Source organism: Hemiscyllium ocellatum, chromosome 2, assembly GCF_020745735.1.
Source record: "Hemiscyllium ocellatum isolate sHemOce1 chromosome 2, sHemOce1.pat.X.cur, whole genome shotgun sequence".
NCBI classification, from domain to species: domain Eukaryota; kingdom Metazoa; phylum Chordata; class Chondrichthyes; order Orectolobiformes; family Hemiscylliidae; genus Hemiscyllium; species Hemiscyllium ocellatum.
This window is the reverse complement of record NC_083402.1, coordinates 61,671,405-61,693,186: the sequence shown is the minus strand read 5'-3', so window position 1 is coordinate 61,693,186 and position 21,782 is coordinate 61,671,405. Positions and strand designations below refer to the sequence as shown.

The 21,782-nt window shown below is 38.4% G+C and overlaps 1 protein-coding gene across 1 annotated transcript in view; it reads right to left on the bottom strand.

Moving 5' to 3' along the window:
• Positions 1-21,782, bottom strand: part of ppip5k2 (diphosphoinositol pentakisphosphate kinase 2) — a 168,793-nt gene that overhangs the window by 2,028 nt on the left and 144,983 nt on the right. The window contains exons 29-30 of the mRNA XM_060837085.1: positions 7,284-7,424; positions 4,089-4,199 (exon numbers count right to left, since the gene is read on the bottom strand). Coding sequence (XP_060693068.1) covers positions 4,089-4,199; positions 7,284-7,424 — 252 coding nt within the window. The remainder of the gene's footprint in view (positions 1-4,088; positions 4,200-7,283; positions 7,425-21,782) is intronic.

Sequence of the window (21,782 nt, the reverse complement as noted above, 5' to 3'; positions counted from 1 at the left end):
GGGCTTCGAGGCAAAGGCAGGTAAACACAACAGATCAACCATAACCTCATTGAATGGTAGAACAAGCTCAAGGGGTCTACTGCTGTATCTATGTTGGCTTAGTAGGTTCACAACTACAGTGTTTAATTACCAATAAACAAATCAGAATGCAAAACTTAAGTCTAATAACTCTTAAGATCTCAATTCTTGACGTTAAAGGGTGGGTTTCTGCAGGTCTTGGTCTAATTGCAAGTAGAGTTCAGAGTAAACTCATCATTGAATCATAGAGATATACAGCACAGAAAAAGACCCTTTGGTCCAACTAGTCCATGCTGAACATAATCCCAAACTAAACTAGTCCCACCTGCCTGCTCTTGGCTCAGTTCCTTACAAACCTTTTCTCTTCATGCATCTAACCAAATGTCTTAAAATTCTAATTGTTCCCCCATCCATGACTCCGTCAGGAAGTCCATTCCACATGCGAACCACTGAGTAAAAAATTTCTCATTCCTGAAGGGCTCGTGCCCGATACATCAATTCTTTTGCACCTTGGATGGTGACTGACCTGCTGTGCTTTTCCAGCACCACACTCTCGACTCTGATCTCCAGCATCTGCAGTCCTCACTTTCTCTCAGTGGAAAAAAAACGTTCCTGTCTTTTTGAAATCTCTTTGCTCTCACCTTAAAATGTGTTCCCTCATCTTGAAATTCCCCATTTTAGGGAAAAGACAACTATCATCAACTCCATCTGTACCTCTCATTATTTAATTAATTTCTCAGGTCACCTCTCCACTTCCTTCGCTCCAGTGAAGAAAGTACCAGCCTTTCTTTACCCTGCAACATCCTGGTAAATCTCTTCTGAACCCTCTCCAGCTTAATAATATCCTTCCTATTACTGGGCAACCAGACTGGACACAGTATTCCAGAACAGCCTCACAAATATCCTGTACATCAACATAAAGTACTAACACCTATATACCGAGGATGGTTTCAGCAAATTATAAACAAAATTGATGGTATTTATAGAAATAGTTACAGAAAAAGCAGATATATAAAGAAAATTTTTATTTTCAGATAGATTTCAATTTAGGCAGATAATCATTTTGCCCCAATCAAGCTCAATTAGCAAGTATCTTGTGCAATAGGGAATAGTGAAAGGTGTACTTTTGAGAATAAATTATCAATGTATTAATATACATGAAGAGAACTGAAACCTTAATCAATATGTAAATTTAAAGTAACAGTCTACGCTAGTGCATTATCCAAACTGCACTTGAACATAAATAATGTCCCAATGATGTGAGAGACATCATGTCCCAGGATCTACTGAGAGACAGGAACTGAAGGAAATCAGTAAGGAAATGGTGTCGGGGAAATTGATTAAATTAAAGGATGATAAATCCCTAGTACCTGACAACCAACATTCCAGAGTATTTAAGGAAGTGGCTAGAGACAGTAGAAGCATTGGTGGTCATCTTTCAAGATTATTTAGACTCTGAAACAATTTCTGTGGATTGGAGGGAAGATAATGTAACTTCTCAATTTAAAAAGAGAGGCAAAGAGATATTGTAGATCAGTCAGCCTGACGTCAGTAGTGGAGAAATGCAACAGTCCATTATATAAGATTTAATATCAGAGCATAGAAATTAGTGACTGGATTGGACACAGTCAGCATGGATTTATGAAATTGAAATCATGTTTGAAGAATCTACTGGAATTTTGAGAGAATGTAATTAGTAGAGTTGATAATGGAAAACTAGTGGCTGTGACACGGACAGAGAATTGACTGGCAGCTAAGAACAAAGTGGGAATAAATGGATATTTCAAAGTTGCATCACAGGTAGGCGGTGATTAAGAAGGTGTTTAGCATGTCTGCCTTCATTGCTCAGACTACTGAGGTTAGCAGTTGGGAGTACATTGGTGAGGCCACTTTTGAGTACTGTGTACAGTTTTGGTTGCTCTGCTGTAGGAAGGATATTATTAAATTGGAAAAGGCTCAAAAAACTTACAAGAATGTTGCTGGGATTGGAGGGTTTGAGTTATGTGGAGAGGCTGGGTAGGCTGGAACGTTTTCCAATGGAGTGTAGGAGGTTGAAGGATGACCGCATAGAAGTTTATAAATCATGAGTATAGCTATGGTCAATAGCAAGGATCTTTTCCCGCGGCTGGGGGAGTTCAAAACTAGACGGCATATTTTCAAGAGGAAAAAGATTTAAAAGGCATCCGAGTGACAATTTTTTGCACACAGAGAGAGTTTCGTATGTGGAATGAACTCTCTGAGGAAGTGATAGATGCATGTACAGTTACAACTTTAAAAAGATATTTGGGTGGATACATGAATAAGGAAGGCTTAGAGGGATACAGACCAAACCCAGGCAAATGGGACTAGTTTAGCTTGGAAAACTAGGTCGCTATGAATGAAGGGTCTGTTCCCACGCTGTATGATGGTGACTATATAATAGGACAGAATGTGGAAAGGGCCAGGAACCTAACTTCAGGCACAGCAGATAAGGGGATAACTATGAGAAGGGGGGCAGTCAACAAAAGACTGAGGATGCTGTCCTTAAATGCACATAGTGTAGGACAAAGTAAATGAGCTTATAGAAGAGATTGAAATTAACTGGTATGATGTTGTGGCATTACAGAGACTTGGCAGCAAGGAGATCAAGGCTGGGAATTAAATATCCAAGGATACATGTCCTATTGAGAGGGGATGGCATTGCCATGTTCGTAAGAAATTAACTTAAATCAATCGCAAGAAGTGATACAAGATCAGAAGGTATAGAATCTGTGTGGCAGAGTTGAGAAACCGCAAAGGAAAAAAAGACCTCGATGGAAGTTATGTCCAGGCCTCCTAGCAGTAATCAGGATATGAGTAGAAAATAAAGCATGAGATAGAGAAGGCACGTAAGAAAGGCATGATTACAATAATTGTGGGAGATTTCAATACTCAAGTGGACTGGGAAAATCAGTTTGAGAGTGAATCTCAAGAAAAGGAATTTGTGCAATGTCTACAAGAGATTTTTAGAGCAGCTTGTGGTAGAGCCCACTAGATTAGATTAGGTTCAATGTCAGGTATACCAGAGTACAGGAGTACCATGAGAAGAGTACAGCGTCGCCACTCTGGCACCATCTTTGAATACAATAGCTAGAACTAAAAACAAGAGCAGAAATTAAAGAAACAGAAACAAAAGGAAACTAAAACGTCCAGACACCTTTGCCGCCACCTATATCTTTGGTGATTCCTTTCAATTTTAACAACATCGTCTCTGTAGCAGGGAGACCAGAATTCAGCAAAGTATTCTAAAAGTGGCCTCACTAATGTCCTGTCCAGCTGCACCATGATATCCCAACTCCTATACTCAATACACTGACCATTGAAGTCAAGTGTGCTAAATGCCTTCTTCACCACTCTGTCTACTTGCGACTCCACTCTCAAGTAACTATGCAACTGCACCCCTAGGTCTCTCCTATGGAGACCAGTTGAGGATTTTCGGTCAGTACTCAGTGTTTAGAAAGATCGAGGGGGTTGGAATCTCTTTGAAACTTTTAGAATACTAAAATGGGGTTGAGCTTCTTTAGTACTGTTGAATAATGAGATGGCTGGAGACAGTGGACATGAAGATGTTTCTATTTGTAGCAGAGACTACAACCCTAGGGAAAGCCTCAGACAGAAGGCACAACCCTTGAGAACTGAGATGAGGAAGAATTTCTTTAGTCAGAAAGTGGTGAACCTATGGAAGTCATTCACATAGAATGCAGTGGGGGTCAAGTCATTGAAGGTATTTAAGACGTAGGTAAATTGGTTCTTGATTAGTAAGAAGATCAAGAGCTATGGGGAGAAGGCAGGAGAATGGAGTTGAGAATCACATCCGTCATAATTGAATGGTAGAAGAAAACCCGATGGGCCAAAAGGGCTAATTCTGCTCCAATACCTTAGCATCCTATGGTCTATGGTAACATAATTCAAGAAAGATGATGATTAATTTGGTCCATTTACCAGATAACCACAAAACATTATAATGTAAAAAGAAATATAAAGTAAATGTTATCATATTTAAGCTCTAACAAAGCAATGATTGTATAGACAAGGGGTTATAGTTTACTTACAGAATATAGATCTGTTACTATCTTGATCTGATGGTTGAGGTGTTGGAAGTATCCTTCTGGGTGTATATGTATTTAAAAGCCTTCTACCCAGAGCAAATAGACTTCCAGGAGCTAGAATGGAAACCAGATAATACTGGTTTTGCACATGGACTCTTTGATCTCAAAGCATAACATTTCACTAACACTGTAATTTTTAAAAAATTGCTTCTTGCTTTAAGAGTATCAATGACAGGCCCAACACTTGTTTCTCTTCTTATATTTCCCTTGAGAAGCTATCTACAAACCACAGTGGTGCTGGAAAAGCACAGTAAGTCAGGCAGCATCTGAGGAGCAGGAAAACTGACGTTTCGGGCAAAAGCCCTTCATCAAGAAGGGCATCTATTCCTGATGAAGGACTTTTGCCCGAAACGTCAATTTTCCTGCTCCTCAGATGCTGCCTGACCTGCTGTACTTTTCCAGTACCACTCTAATCTAAACTCCGGTTTCCAGCATCTTTAGTCCTCACTGTTGCCTAGTGAGACCATCAGTGATATAGGTACATCCATGGTGCCATTTAGAAGGACTTTCCAGGTGAATTGGAAGGAATTACAATATTGTTCCAACTTAAAATAGTGTTTCACTTGGATGGGATGTTGGCAGCTGCTCTGGTATTTCTCAGTTTACAGTTCATAAGGTGCTGTTGAAGTAGTTTGGTGAATTGTTGCAGTTTATTATATAGATGTTACACACTGCTATCGCTTTAAGAGTTGGTGGAGGGAGTATATGCTTAAGGTGGTGGAAAGGAATATGAATTAAGCAGGTTGCTTTGCCCTGATTGTATGGAACTTCTTCAGTATTGTTGAAGCTGCACTAGTGCAGCCAAGCAAAATATTTCAACATATTCCTGTGGTTGCCAGACATGTTAGGAGATTAATTATTTACAGTAGACTTCCCAGGATCTGGCCTGCTTTTGCAACCACAGTATTAATGTTGCTTTTCCAGTTAAGATTTTGATCATTGGTGACTGCCCAGGATATTGATAGTGAGAAATTGTGCAATGATGATGTCATTAAAATCAAAAGCAGATGGTCAGGCTCTCTCCTATTGGAGATATTCACTGGCTAGTGCTTGTTCGACATGAATATCACTTGTTACATATTAGCCCGATCCCAAGAGTTGTCTAGCTGCACACAGCTGTGGACAGGCTTCATATCAGAGAAGTTGCACTCATGATCATCCCCAATTCTAATCTTGTAGTGGAGGGAAGCAGCTACATATGATTTAATACATCAAACTGACACATGGATTCCTGCATCAATATCCTGGAATGGAAATGACTGAGCTCCACAACTACAACCATATTGATGTTTTGCAAGATGATTATCCAACAGAGATTTCCCCAGTAGTTATAAACTTCAGTTTGCTAGCCCTCCTGGATTTCACATTTGACCTTAACGTCAAAAGGAGTAAATCTCACTTCATCTCTGGAATTCAAATCTGTTATCGATGGTTGGACCAAGATTTGAATGAGATCTGGATGCAAGTGGGCCTGGCAGAAATCAAACCAAGCATCACTGATTAAGTGCTGCTTGACAGTTAGACCATTCTATCCCTTTTACTAATGATTGACATTGGACTAATGAAGGAGGATATGTTCTTCCCGTATTCTTCACATTCTACCTTTTATACAGGAGAACAATGCAACAGTACATTCCAGATCCTAAGCACGCACTGCCTGAATATGATTTTTCTCATGACCCTAGTGCTTCTTTGACCAATTACTTAAATCTTGTTGTGGTTCTGTTCGCCGAGCTGAGAGTTTTTGTTGAAAACGTTTCGTCCCCTTTCTAGGTGACATCTTCAGTGCTTGGGAGCCATGTGTGAAGTGCTTCTGTGCTAATTCCTCCGGCATTTATAGTGGTTTGAATCTGCCGTTTCCGGTTGTTAGTTGCTGTCCGCTGCAGTGGCCGGTATATAGGGACTAGGTCGATGTGTCTGTTGATAGAATTGACACTCATCCACAAATTCTATCAACAGACACATCGACCTAGTCCCTATATACCGGCCACTGCAGCGGACAGCAACTAACAACCGGAAGCGGTAGATTCAAACCAGTATAAATGCCGGAGGAATCAGCACAGAAGCGCTTCACAGGAGGCTCCCAATCACTGAGGATGTCACCTAGAAAGGGGACGAAACGTTTGCAACAAAAACTCCCAGCTCGGAGAACAGAATCACAACAACGAGCACCCGAGCTACAGATCTTCTCACAAACTTTGAACTTAAATCTTGCTCTTGATCATTCCACAGATGGGAAAGATTTTATCATATCTACTTTGTCCAGACTTCTCCTGATTTTGAATAGATCTTTCAACTTTCCTCTCAACCTTTTCTTGAAGGAAAAAGCTACCATCCCCTTTATTCCACCAGCTATAACTTAGCCTACAAGTCTCTTTTTCTGGGCAGAGAAAAAAAGAGCTGCGGATACCAGAAACCATAAACAAAAACAGAAATTGCTGGAAAAAGCTTAGATTTAACATTTCGGGTCCAGTGACCCTTCTTCAGACCTTCTGCTTTCTCTCCACAGCTGCTGCCTGACCAGCTGAGTTTTTCCAGTAACTTCTGTTTTTGTCTCTTTACTGGAACTATATCAAAAGTCTTCCAGAAGTAAACGTGAACCATATTAACAGCATTATCATCTGCTCTCTATCACAATCAAAAACATCCAGCAAGTCAAACACGATTTGCTCTAAAAACTATTCCCAACAGACTATTAATTTTGTCTCAAATTATCGCTTCTGAAACAATTCCACCAAGATTAAAGTGACTGGCCTGAAGTTAATGAACTTATCTTTACACCATTCTCTGAACAAAGGTGTAACATTTGGAATCCTGCAGTCCTCTAGTATCACTTGAAATTGGAAAATTATGGCAAATCTTCTGAAATTTCCTTGTCATTTCCTTCAACTCTGTTGAATGCATACCTTGCGTTGCTGCTGCCTTATCAACTGTATGTTCAGACAGCTAATACAACACCACAACCTAATCAATTTTAAACACTCCATATGTAGTGAATTACCTTCACCTCCACCAAGATTTACTCAGCAGTATATCAAAGAATCATACAGAATTAAACAGATTAATTTGATTTCTATGACTTTCTCTTTACATTTAAATATACTGAAAACTAACACACCGAAGAATTCCAAAACTTACCTGAGGATATACAAAATGTATCAGAAGGGACATTGCTTTCAGGAATCGATGCAAGAAATTCATCCACTTGTTTCAGAGAAAGGGAATTATGAAGAGTTTCAAGGGGACAAATGGAAGGCACCATTGAATAAAGTTCAAATCCTGTAAAGAAACACTCAAGATGTTATATAAAGGTTAACAAATTTGTATTTATGTTTTACAAATATATGTACATATTATAATTTTAGCGTGCAAAGCATTTCAGGTATAATAGGAATGCTTGTCCATTACATTTTGTGGTATATCATCTTAGAGCAATTACACAGGTCCAGAATCTCCCATCCAGTACGAAAACCAAGACACCATTAATAATTACCAAGTTTTTGCTTCAAATTCCCTTGATGTTAACATTTGGGAAAAAAAGGCATGACAAAGACTCCAGAGTTGTTCTTTACAGCAACACAGGTTTCTACAACAGCATTTTAATTCACTAGATACTTTTGCTAGTGTGACCAATGTAAGAATTAATTTGACATTTTTCACTTAAAAATATTGAGCGTTTTTGAGATCTGTTATATACAATTGCCGTACTCAATCATCTAGGTCAGCTGTAACCCAATACGCAATACTTCTGTTCTCCAAATGATCTTAGTATATTCTTGTAATATTGAAATTGAACATGATTTGGATTTTCACAAGTGGATAAAAGATAGCATTATCTTTTTTAACCATTAATACTTAAAATGAATGATTAATGCTATACAGCAAATGCTTACTCAACTATGTACATAAATTACAGATGTTACAGGATGAAAATGGCCTATTATTTTACCTATTATTCCTTGATTTATATGGTATAACAAAAGAAAGCAATGCATCTTTCAGAATGGAAAATTATTTTTTTGACACGGGAATGAGTTGCACATTAGGAATCATACACACAAAGATTGGGATGTTAATATGGAAAAAACAAAACATTAAATTAAGATCCAAGCAAATATAAATTATAGCAATTTCTATAACAAAATGTTATTTTTTCATCTCATCAAAACTGTCTCTCTGCACTTCCCTTCTTTTCAGTTCATGTGTAATTGGACTTCATTACTTTAAGATTGCAACTTATGGTTTCCAAGATTCATCCTTGACCTATCAGGACTTACTTGCTCCAGTTAATTTCCTGGAACTACATTAAGCATAAATTGTTGCGTTTGTGAATTGGTGAAGTATAGTCAGTTCTGATATAATGCAATAGTTCTGTTCTCGTGCGATCTTGCATTATAAGAAAATTGTGCAATAACTGTCCCATTTAAACTATAGCCAATATACGTAAGGAAAGTTTGCGTTCTACAAATACTAGTTGAAATTCTTCAATTGTGTTTAAGCCTATTCGCTTTGTAGAAACACACATTATTGCAGAACTGACTTTAGCTAATGAATTTTAGTAATATGCTGCGGCAGATAACTATCAAACTCTAATGGCTAGGACAGACTAGAGGCAACAGCTACCAGGAAAAACAGTAGCTGAACAATTGGCCATCTTCAAACAGATGGTTCAGTCAAGGTATATTCTCTCAAGAGGAAAACTTTGAATAAACAAGACCCAGAGTTTCTTGGATGATAATGGAGACATAGGTTAAAGAGGAAACACTAAATACAGAAGGTTTAGAGGAGAGACAAAGAAAGTAAGAAAAAGGAGCAGAAAAGACTGGCAAATAATATACAAGTAACCCTTAAGTATTCTATAGATGTATCGGTAGTAGAAGGAACAGGGCCAATTAAGGACCAAAATGGGATTTACTTAAAGGCAAGAAGGAAGCAGAGTTGATAAATTAAAACTTTGCATCCGTCTTTACCTACAATACAGATGTTATCCAAGCCATGGTGACAGAAGTAGAAATTCAGTCACTAGAAGGGTTTAAAATTGACTGAGAAAGGATTGAACAAGCTGTAAGTATTTAAGGATAATATAGCACCAAGACTGGATGAGACATTTCCATAGGAAAAATCGAAGACTGCAGATATTGGAGATCAGTGTCGAAGAGTGTGGTGCAAGAAAAATAAAGCCTGTCAAGCAGCATCCGAGCAGCAGGAGAATTGATATTTCAAGCATAAGCCCTTCATCAGGGGCTCCTGATGAAGAACTTATGCTCAAAACATCGATTCTCTTGCTCCTCGGATGCTGCTTGACTGGCTGTACTTTTCCAGCACTACAATCTTTGACGGAGATATTTCACGGTTAGTAAACATCGAACATAGAAGAACATAGAAAAATACAGCGCAGTACAGGCCCTTTGGCCCTCAATGTTGCGCCGATCCAAGCCCACCTAACCTAACTAGCCCACTATCCTCCATATGTCTATCCAATGCCCGTTTAAATGCCCATAAAGAGGGAGAGTCCACCACTGCAACTGGCAGGACATTCCATGAACTCACGACTCGCTGAGTAAAGAATCTACCCCTAACATCTGTCCTATACCTACCACATCTTAAAGCTATGCCCCCTCGTAATAGCTGACTCCATACGTGGAAAAAGGTTCTTATAGTCAACCCTATCTAAACCCCTAAACCTCCTTTTCTCCAATGAAAACAACCCCAAGTGCTTCAGCCTTTCCTCATTCGATCTTCCTACCATACCAGGCAACATGCTGGTAAACCTCCTCTGCACCCATTCCAGTGCCTCCACTATCGTATGGCGACCAAAACTGCACACAATACTCCAGATGCGACCGCACCAGAGTCTTATACAACTGCAACATGACCTCAGGACTCCGGAACTCAATTCCTCTACCAATAAAAGCCAGTACGCCATATGCCTTCTTCACAGCACTATTTACCTGGGTGGCAACTTTCAGAAATCTGTGTACATGGACACCAAGATCCCTCTGCTCATCCACACTACCAAGTATCCGACCATTAGCCCAGTACCCCATCTTCTTGTTACTCTTACCAAAGTGAATCACTTCACACTTACCTACATTGAACTCCAGTTGCCACCTTTCTGCCCAGCTCTGCAGCTTATCTATATCCCGCTGTAACCTGCCACATCCTTCCTCACTGTCAACAACTCCACTGACTTTCATATCATCCGCAAACTTGCTCACCCAACCTTCTAGCCCCTCCTCCAGGTCATTTACAAAAATGACAAACAGCAATGGTCCCAAAACACTCCAAGATGAGCCTTTACTCTCTGTCTTCTTCCAGCCAGCCAATTCCTAATCCAAACCTCCAACTCACCCTCAATGCCATACCTCCGTATTTTTTGCAGTAAGGAAGAGTGGAAATTACAGAAGCACTGGCAAAAAAAAACTAATTCTTCCTGAATTTTGGGTCTCCCTGGTGTAGGAAAAATGTTGTTAAACTTGAAATGGTTCAGAAAAATTTACAAAGATGTTGCCAGGGTTGGATGGTTTAATCTATACGGAGGGGCTGAATAGGCTGAAGCTATTTTCCCTGGAGCGTTGAAGGCTAAGGGGTGACCTTACACAGGTTTATAAGATCAGGACAGGCACAAATAGGGTGAATAGCCAAGGTTTTTACCCCAGGGTAGGGGAGTACAAAACAAGGGGGCAGTGCTTCAGGTGAGAGGGGAAAGATTTAAAAGGGATCAAAGGAGCAACGTTTTCATGCCGATGATAGTCCAGGTATGGAACGTGTTGCCAGAGGAAGTGATGGAGGTTGGTACAATTACAACATTTAAATGGATACATGAATAGGAAGGGTTTAGAGGGATGTGGGCCAAATGCTGGCAAATGGGACTACGTTTACTTAGGATATCTGATCAACATAGATTAGTTGGACCCAAGGATCTGTTACTGTGCTATACAACTGTCAATCTAATTGGAAACACTACAGGCTTTTTTTTTGAGCAAGAACGTAAAGATCGGCCCAGCAATTACAGACTTAACTTTGTCAAGAGGGAAACTCAAATTGAGCACCAGTGAGCAGGCTATTGCTGAGCTAATGCTGCTTGAAAGCTACTTTGATAGTTTTATTCCAGCTCTTCACTGATGATCAAGAGTAGACAGCACTAAATGGCCAGGTTGAATTTGTCTTGATTTGTAGAGGATATACCTGAGCAATTCCCCACGTTGTCAGGGAGATGGCAGTGTTGTAGCTGATCTGTAACAGCCTGGCTTGGGGTGCAGCAAGTTCTGGAGCACAAGTCTTCAGTACTGTTACTAGAATGTTGTCATGGCCCATAGTCTATCCAGTGCCTTTACCTGATCATAGGATCATAGAATCTTGCAGAGTGGAAACAAGCCATACAAACCATTGGATGCACACTGCCCCTCTGAAGAACATTCCACTCATATCCCACCATCCCTACCCCATCCCTGTAATCCTGCATTTTCCATTGCTTATCTACCTGGTTTGCACATCCCTGGACACTATCAGCAATTTAGCATGGCCAATCCAACATAACCTGTACATCTTTGGACTGTAGGAGGAAGCCTGTGCAAAGGGAGGATGTGCAAACTCCACACAGACAACTGCCTGAGGCTGAAATTGAACCATGGTACCAGTACTGCGAGGCAGCAGTGCTAACCATGGACTGAATTAATTCGGCTGAAGACTGGCATCTGTGGTGCTGGTGACATCTGAGGGAGTCCAAGATGGATTATACACTCGGCAGTGCTGGCTGAAGATTGTTGTAGTTGCTTCAGACTCATCTTTTCAGTTGATATATTTAGCTCCCCCTTCACAGAGATGGGAATATTTATTAAGGCTCCTCCTCCAGACCTTTTCTTTAAATTGTCTAGCAACATTCATGACTGGATGTAGCAGAACTTTGATTTGATCTGCTTGTTGTGGAACTGCTGAGCCCTATCACTTGTTGCTGTCTATGATGTTTGGACTGCAAGGTGTCCTACTTCGTAGCTTTACCAGGTTGGCAGATCATTTTTAGGTATGCATGGTATTGCTCCAGGCATGCTTTCCTGCAGGCATCATCAAAACAAAGTTGATTCTGGTTGGATCCAATTCTACTGCTTCTGGTGGCCCACATCACCTCATGGATATCTAGTCTGGAGTTGCTAGATCAGTTTGAAATCTGCCAGTGGGACAGGACATAGTTAACTATGGTATCATAAAATCCCTACAGTGTGGACACAGGCCACTTGGCCCAACAACTGCATACCAACCCTCAGAAATGTAACCCATCCAAACCCGCTTCCCTGTCCTATTACTCTACATTTCCCCTGACTAATGCAGCCAACCTACGCATCCCTGAATTCTGTACATCTTTGGATTGTGGGAGGAAACTGGAGCACCCAGACAAAACCTACACAGACACGGGGAGAATGTGCAAACTCCACACAGACAGTTGCCAGAGGCTGGAACAGAACCTGGGACCCTGGCACTGAGACACAGCAGTGCTAACTACTGAGCCACCGTGCCACCCGGGATAGTGTTGTATGGGACGTCGTGAATATGACTGTGTCAAGCTTTTTGCTCAAGTAATCTGTATGACAGATTATCAAATTCTGGCATCATTCGCAGAAATAAGAAGGGCTTTGCAATGTCAACAGGGCCACGTTTACCATCATCACTTCCGATGCCTGGGTCAATGCCAAGTAGTGTGGATGGTATTGTTCCTTTGAGACTTTTTAAACCATAGCATCTTTTTAGGCCATTTCGAAGGGCAGTTAAGAATCAGCCAATTACTATTGGTCTGGACTCATATGTCCAGGTGAAGCTAAAAGTTTTCCTTCTCTAAAGTTCTTTAATGATTTTTACAACAATTGACAATGGTTTAATGGTTGTAATTAGTTTTTTAATTTATTTATTGATTTCAAGTTCCAAAATATATATCGTGATAAGATCCAAACCTGAGCCACCAGATTTCTAGTGCAGCAACAAGTGCCAAGATGCAATCAACTGCAACATGTGCTTTATACAGTGCCATGTAAATCAACTTGCAATGTAGGCTACAGGCCATAGAGCAGAAAGGGCAGTACGAATACCTAAAAACCGGCCAAGTGACAAGAAACAGAGTAATGGCTAATGGGCATTTGTGGGCTGGGAGAAGGTTCATAGTGGAGTTCCCCAGGGGTTGGTATTGGAACGTTTACTTCTCTTGAAACACATAAATCATCTAGACTTTAGTGTGCATGGTACAATTCCAAAGTATGAAGTAACACAAAAGTTAGTACAATTGTGAACTGTGAAGTGGACAGTATAGAATTTCAAAGAGACATTGATATGTAGTGAAGAAGGCAGATAGGTTGCAAATGGAGTTCAGTGTAGCAAAGCGGAAGATAATTTGGTGCAAAAAACTTGGATATAATGTACAAAATAAAAGATACTATTCTAAAGGGTGTGCAGGAGCAAGGGAACCTGTATGTATATAACTCATTAAAGCTGGCAGGAGAGGCTGAAAGCGCTGTGCACAAATTCTACTGGGCTTCATTTAAAGGAGCATGAAGTACAAGAGCAGGGAAATTATGACAAATTTGTAAAAGGCACATTGTGTATAGCTGAGGAATCCACACTACAGGAGGGATGTGATAGCACTGGTGAAGGTTGGGCTGGAGAGTTTCAGTTATGAAGAGAGATTAGACAGACTGGGGTTCCTTCCCTTACAGCAGAGGAGATTGAAGGGGGGGGGGGGGGGAGGCATGACTGAGATGTATAAAATTATAAAGTTCTATATAGGGTAGTTAGGAAGAAATATTTCCACTTTATGGAGTGATCAGTGACCAGAGGGCATAGATTTAAGCTTTAGAGAAGATGAGGTTGGTTGGAATTTAGAACTCACTACCTGTAAGAGTGGGTAGGGTAGGGCCATTTAAGAAGTATTTAGATGTGCATTTGCAATACCAAAGCACACAAGCGTGGGGCCAAGTGTGGGAAACTAGGAATAGAATAGTTAGGTTTTTTTTGATTTTAGTGTAGTCTAAATGCTTACTTGACTTCTGCCTGCACTTTCTATACTCTTCAAGGAACTCCGTTGTTTTGCTCCCTTTGTACCGGTAGCATATTTTTCTTTTCCTTCTTATCCAGAACTGATTGTCCTAAACATCCAGGATTCTCTTGGCTTGTTCTTACAATTCATCCTAAAGGAAAGATGTTAGGTCTGTATGGTCTCCAGTAAGTTTTGGAATTCTTCCCAATGTTCTGCTGTAAATTTACCCTTGAGTAATTGTTCCCAATCTATTTTGATCAACTGCCTTATTTTATCAAAACCTGCCTTATCCCAATCCAAAACCCTTTTCTGCGGACCAACTTTTTCATTTTCCATAACAAACTTAAAATGTACAATGTTGTGGTCACTGTCACTCAAAAGTTCCACCACTGTCACCTTGAATGCCTGTCTGGCTTGGTTTCCCAGAATTAAGATACAGCCCTGCACTGTCTCTTGTGGGAACCATCTGCATGTTGCCTATGATTATCCATGATGATATACTATGATTATCCCAATTAATATTGGGGTAGTTAAAAATATCTAATATAAATATCTCATTATTAGCTATACACACCGTGATTGACTATATATCTGCTTCTCAATTGCCAACTGTTTGTCAGCTTATGACAACACTTAACAGTGTGACTATCTTCTCTTTATTCCAAAGCTACCCTGAAGGCCTCATTTGACAACTCTTCGAAGATAACAGTCCTCGTGTTCATGTACAGTTCTATTCCATGTTCACTCTTGTACTTCAGGTTAGTGGCAAATTATTATGAGAGCAAGTTTGGCAAGTATCATCAGACCATTTAAACATCAAAGAGTCTTCACTGAAAACTTATCAATGGTTTAGTGGACTTTGGATTGAAAAAACAAAACTCTTCATTACCACAAATTACCCCCAAAAGCTGTCAATGTGAACAGAAGTAAACAATATAACTCAAAGTTGTGACAATCTAGCCAATAATACCACTTGGAAATTTACCAAACAAGATAATGCATTGCTTCAATCATTTACACTGTATATATTTGAGTAATCATTTCATATTGAGATAAGTTTAGTCAACATCTTATAAAAAAAGGCAATTTTGTGAAGTTTTTGCCTTTATAAAACACTGCAGTAAGGTTTAAAGTTATCTAACAAATTTATATCATTAACAAAGGCTTCTGTATTCAAGAACTTAGTTCCTCTATATTGCAAAAACAAAATGAAATGATAGCAAGAGCCTGTTAGCAAAATTCACTTCACTATTTTTATTTTATTAAAACACAAAGAAGGGTTGTTGTACTACTTGAGGTCAGTCATGGAACTGAAAATGCATCAGCAGTGCTAACAAATTTTCGATGAAGTATTTCAGCTGCTTTCTTCAAAAAAAAGAATCAGTGCTGATGTATCATTTCTACTCAAAGTAAAATAATCACATAAAAAAACTAAAAGTGTGGGCATCCTTAAACTGCACCCCCACTTTACATTTTTAAGGAAAACAGGTTATTACATGACTGTGGCGCTTTAATCGTGTGGGGGGTGGGGACATGTAATATAGGTTGGATGGTTATTCAACTATCTTCCCATGCATCCAAGCTTCTTCCCTCTCATACCCACATAATAATATAATAATGAAATCAGCCACATCCCATCTTAAGTAAATAAGTAATGGTGTCAATGGATCTTGTTGACCCCAATATTAGGCTGTTCACATCATAAAATTGTTGGTGTGGCCATGTAAGTGGGAGTGGGAATATAATTTTATTTTCTTTAAAAAAAGTGCTTAAAATGTCAAGGTGAAATGGTGTACTAACCTTGGAGCACCATGTTCCTACCAAATCTCCCTCCACAAAAAAGCCCTTCTTTTGTATTCATACTCATCTTAAAACCTAAACAAGCAATCCCTTTCCTAAAACACCTAGAAATCCTATGTCCACCAGCCCTCAATTCAATGTACTCCAGAATTAGGTGTGCATTCACTGTAGCAACGACCAGAATGCTCTGGTTCTGCTGGATTCCTCAGTCAGGGTGTTATTTTCTCCCTCCATGGTGTGCAAATGCCTTCATCCATTACATTAGTCAGTCTGCAGATTGTTAAGCATGCAGGACAGGTTTGTTTGTGGATGTTTTTTGGTTTGGGGTAGTGAATGCTTGTAAACTTTCACCCAATGTTTTAATATTTACTTTTGTAAACTTAGTTGTAACATTTTCTTAGAAGGAAACAGCGCTGATTATATAAAAGTTACAAGGGATAATAATGGAATCCCTTGGGCAAATTGTAATGTATTGATCTACTGGGATATCAGAAAACAGTTGATTGGCTTGAGAACAAAGATCACATTACCTTGAGCTATTTTAATGGAGACAGCACTTGATTTATAATAGGACTAAAACTTGACTAAGCAGACAAAGAAATTTCATACAAATGAATCAAATATTCGTATGTGAATTTCAAGGGGTCAGAAGTATATAAATAAAATTCAGTGTTCACCATATCAAAGTTAATACAGACTTGCATAAATTATAACTGAAGTTTTAACAGGAACCACATTTCAAATTGCTGATTAAAAAAACACACTAGCTTCAATAGCCCTAATTAAGACAGGGCAAGCTACGTAAATCCATTCCCGAATTGCATGACATTAAGCAAACACCCATTGCATCACTGCCACATACATATATTTGCTTTTTTTCTGTTTACATAATTGCTGACTTAAAGTAGCACATTTTTGGAAAAGGCAGGAAAATGGAAGTATTTCTAACAATCCTTAAAATTACAGCAAAACATCCAGGAGTACAGATATGCAAATACTGGAAAGCACTGGTGGGAGAAGTCATATCAAAGTCGCAAATAGAATTTCATATCTGAATGTTATTGTTTATTGTCAAAAGAAGATTTGCAAAAGTACCAATTCTCCATGAAATCTGTCAACTTAAAAATGTGAAAGTACATATGAAATAGTAAATTGTAGTTAAGAAAAGCTTGGAGTTGAAGAGCAGTCAAACCCAACAGGACCAGGTAATATAGGGATAGTATTTGATCCAACTCTCATGCATAAGGCACATTGAAAAGGCTCAGAATTAAGATGCAAATCAATCTAACTACTGAATCTACAATCTGCATTGACAGGTGCATGGTTAATACAATAAAAACTCTCATTTACAGAGCACCTTTCACATATCCAGGTCAACCACCAAATGCTGTGAGATCAATTAACTAGTGTTGAGATTTAGTCACTGATGTGACCTAAGAAGTGCATAGTCAATTTGTCCCTGAGCTCTCATGAAATGACCAGAATATTTTAATGTTGTAGCTTGAGAGTTAAATGTTTCCAAAACAACGAGAAGGAATCTCCTGCTCATCTTTGGAATTGTGCCATGTAACAGCCTTGATTTAATAAATATCTCCAACCAGTTCTCAAGCATCTGGAACGAGACATGAACCCATTATCTTCTGAGTGAGAGGCAAAAGTATTAGCCATGAGCTACGGTTACTACTTTTTAAACTGCTTTAATTTAAAAGCACTTTTTCCTTATATAAAATTAAAATCAATGAACAATTATCCTCAAAGTTTCAAAACCTTTCTTGAAAATTTGAAAGTAAATAGTATCCTTTAAGAAGAACTGCCACTCTACATAAAAGTGGCCTGTCAGCAACCAAAGTTGGGTGGTATCAGGGAAGTACAACGAGAAAAAGTGTAAAGGAACAATGTCCAAAAGATGTTTTTACTTTTATACATGAGATTTCCTTTTTTCTGAAGGTTGGACAATATGGGAAAATTTCATTCTTAACTTAAGACAATATTCTTCCCCTGATGGAAAAAAAACTCAACTGTGTTTCCGTCCAAGGTCCAATGATTACTAATCAGACAACAATTTGTATTTATACTATGCCTTTACTGGTAAGACATCCAAGGGGAGGTTTACAAAAGCTGGATCAAATAAAATTTGGCACTGAGCGTAAAGAGCTATTTAGACAGACAATCAAAAGCTTGGTCAAAGAAATCAATAAGTTTTAAATGAGGAAAATATGTTTGAGAGGTGGATTGGTTTAAGTTGGGAATTTCAGACCTTAAGGCCTTAGCAGCTGGCAACAAGGTTGCCAATGGTGTTCAGATTAAAATTGGGGATGCTTGATAGGCAGAAGTTACATGTGCTCAGATAACTAAATCTGTTGGGCAGAAGGAGATTACATAGCTAGGTAAGGCTGTGGAGGTATTTGAACATGGGGATAACAATTAAGTGGGATCCAATGTATATCAGAAAATACAGCATGAATGGGACTCGGTATGAGTTAAGACACAGACATGATTTGAATGATGGTAGGTTTGCAGAGGGAGTTGTCAACAATGGCTGGTCCAGAAATAACTGAAGTGTTTCAGCAGTAGATAAATTGATTCTGGATCAGTGGTGAATTCAACAATGTTATGGAGATGGGAATGGATCGTCTTAGTAATGGTACAGTTTGGGTTCAGAAGATAATCCTGGGATCAAAACTGACACCAATTTTCCCAGCATTTTGATTCAGCATTGGGCAGCAGGGGGAGGAATGAATTTGATGATGAGAGATAGAATTTGACGTGGAATTTTTAAAAAGTGCTTCAGAGTTCCTAGTTTAGTTGGAGCAAATTATTGTTCATCCCATACTGTATTTTGATCAAACAGTGTGTCAATTTAGAGAAAATAAACAGAAGTTGAGAGAGCTGGTACTGTGGTGACATTGAGTCCTGGTGTCATCAGAATATTAGGGAAACTCAATACTATTGTGTACAAGTATAGCTCCTAGTGGGTGAGTTTTAAATAAGTTCAAATATGTTTTTGAGTAAAACAGTTGAAAGACAATACACAATTGAAAAAAAAGAGGAGGAAAGGACAAATCCTTGGAGAAGTACCATATGGGAGTGCAAAGGAATTCAAATGCACATAGAACACAGAACAGTTTAGCACAGGAACAGGTACTTTGGCCCATGATCTGTGTGAATCATGATACTATTCTGAAGTAATCCCATGGCCCATATCCCTCTATTCTTTGCTTGTTTATGTGTCTATCTAAATACCACTTAAACTTTGCGAATGTATCTGCACAGGATTCAGGTAATTAGAAAACATTTTAAAAATTGAAAATGTTGCTCCATGATATAATAGATCACAATGCAATGTTTTGTGACGTGTGTTTGAGCTGAAGATTCTCCACAGTGTAATGCTACAGCTCTGGAGTATGTGGTACTTTAACTAGGATTTTCTGGCTAGACATTATCGTTATGCCACAAGATGTTTTCTCGTCATATGTTTTACAGTACTTATATTAATTGTATAAGAAACAAAAGTTGATGTGAAATTAGTGATTTCTAATTAATTTCTAAGAGCATAGTTGTGTTTTGTTTATGTTGTTTTCTTTCCTCACTGTTATATAATTGTTTTTTTTTGTTGCTGTTATAATTTTTTGTAATACAAACTTTCAATAAAATTATCTACTAAAAATTTCCAGAAACAAGGGATTTAACAGCATGCGTTGTGGAGGAACAGAATCACTGACAACAATCCTCTGGATTTCTGCCAGAGAAATTGGTGGATGCTGGTACAACCGCAGCTTTTAAAAGATATCTGGATGGGTATTGTGATATTAATGAGTTAACTTGCTCTGCTGACTTGCAGGAAATTGGATATCCTGAGGCTAGGGTGGCTTGCCTCTAACTTACAGATACATTGTAAGAAATTACCTTATCATCTCCTATTATCCAGAGCCACTTACATGCCCATTTCCTTACCATTCAGAGCTATTTACATTTTCATCTTCTTTTCAGAAATCAATAAGAGCACCATAGTTATAATTCTGACTACTTACTGTAGTTAAGAAAATACAGTTCACAACAGATCTGGCCATGAAGGGATGATTTGTATTACACAGTTTCCGAGGATGAAGTGGTTACTGCATTGTGTTTTGAATGCCAAGGGGTTGTCTGTGGGCATTACTAACAATGATGCAAAGATTTTGTATAAAGAAGGACTGTTTCCTTTGTTCGGAGAGGAACAAAGGAAACGACACTGTAAGCCCTGCGAGGTATGTGTTAAAGGTTCCTCCAGAAAGTTTGTACTGTACTGTGCTTAATAAAACGTTGCTTGTGCTGTCTTGCAGTTACATCAAGTGTGGAAGGATCACAGAAAAAAAAGAATCAAACAGGTATACGAAAAGGAAGGATTTAAAGGGATATGGGCCAAGTGCTGACAAGTAGGACTAGATTAGGTTAGGATATCTGGTGGGCATTGACAAGTTGGACCAAATGGTCTGTTTCCATGCTGTACATCCCTATGACTCTAAGACAGATCCACATTTTCAGTTGCTTCAAAATAAAATAGGGAAATCTAATTTAACTGTACACTATCTACATCAAGTAACAGGATTGTAAATAACAGGGAAAACAATGAACAAATATTGTCATGAGTAACTGCAAAGATAATACCTAATTCAACGATTTATTTACATTCAGACTCGTTGTTATTAAATGGACACTGCAGTAAATATCTTGAGCCAAATTTAGTTGTGAAGCATATATGTAATTCACTTTATTATGCTTGAACCTTTTTGGTGATTGCATGTAATAGGAGCACCTAGGGAAGGGGGTGGGTATTATATGTGTGTGTAATTTTTATATTATTGCCCCCTATAAATTTTCTATAGCATATCTTGCACACAATCAATCAATCGTAAGACTGGATTAAAAATACAGTCCCCTTGAGGCACTTTATGTAGGGGTTTCCTACTGATGCTAACTATTCAATAACAAAAAGGACCTAAGTTTACGGAGATATCATTATATATATTTTATGTATACTAAATTTTATTTAAAAAGTGTGTTCTTCAGTGGGGTGGTTGTGGAAAGATGTTAGGTGGTCATACAGGCATTATGAAGAAACCAAGCTTTATTGAGCAATTTTTACTCATTTTAAGTCCTGTAAGCTGAGATGTTGCATTTCTAATAGTTGTACTGATAGATCCTAGAATAGAAACATCATTCATATTGTTGCCTATATTATTTAGAAATTAATCCTTCTATCCATTATTTCCTTTAAATCATGTGAAATGTAAAAAAAACTTTTAAAAATTGCTTTGCAGGCATATTAAAATGTGAAACCATGAAACTACTAGTATGTTTAGAATACTGTGTATGCAACACCAATATACAAGCTACACTTCAATAATGTAATGTAACACTAACATATCTTTAATAAATAATAGGCAAAGCATAATTAGAAATTTACCATTAAAATCATTGACTAATTTACAAAATGTCCTGCTACTTCACCTTTTCCAAAATCTGTGCAAAGTTTTTCTTGGCTTAAGACAAAACCAAAACAATGAAATAGTCTGACTGATTTTCACATATTTCTATGCAACTTTGCGGACAAAAACCCCAAAAGTTGGCAATACAAAATGGGTTAAAAGATATGTAATTAGTACAGATTTATGGTAAAACTTATTACAAGATGACATTTAATAAATTAAAATAAATTATTTTAAACCTAACAGACTGTCAATTATACAGAACAAGAACCATTTCCGCATACAACACAAAAATGGTTAGGTATGATATGTATTGTAATGAGAAGGAGAAAAGGTTTAAAGGGAAAG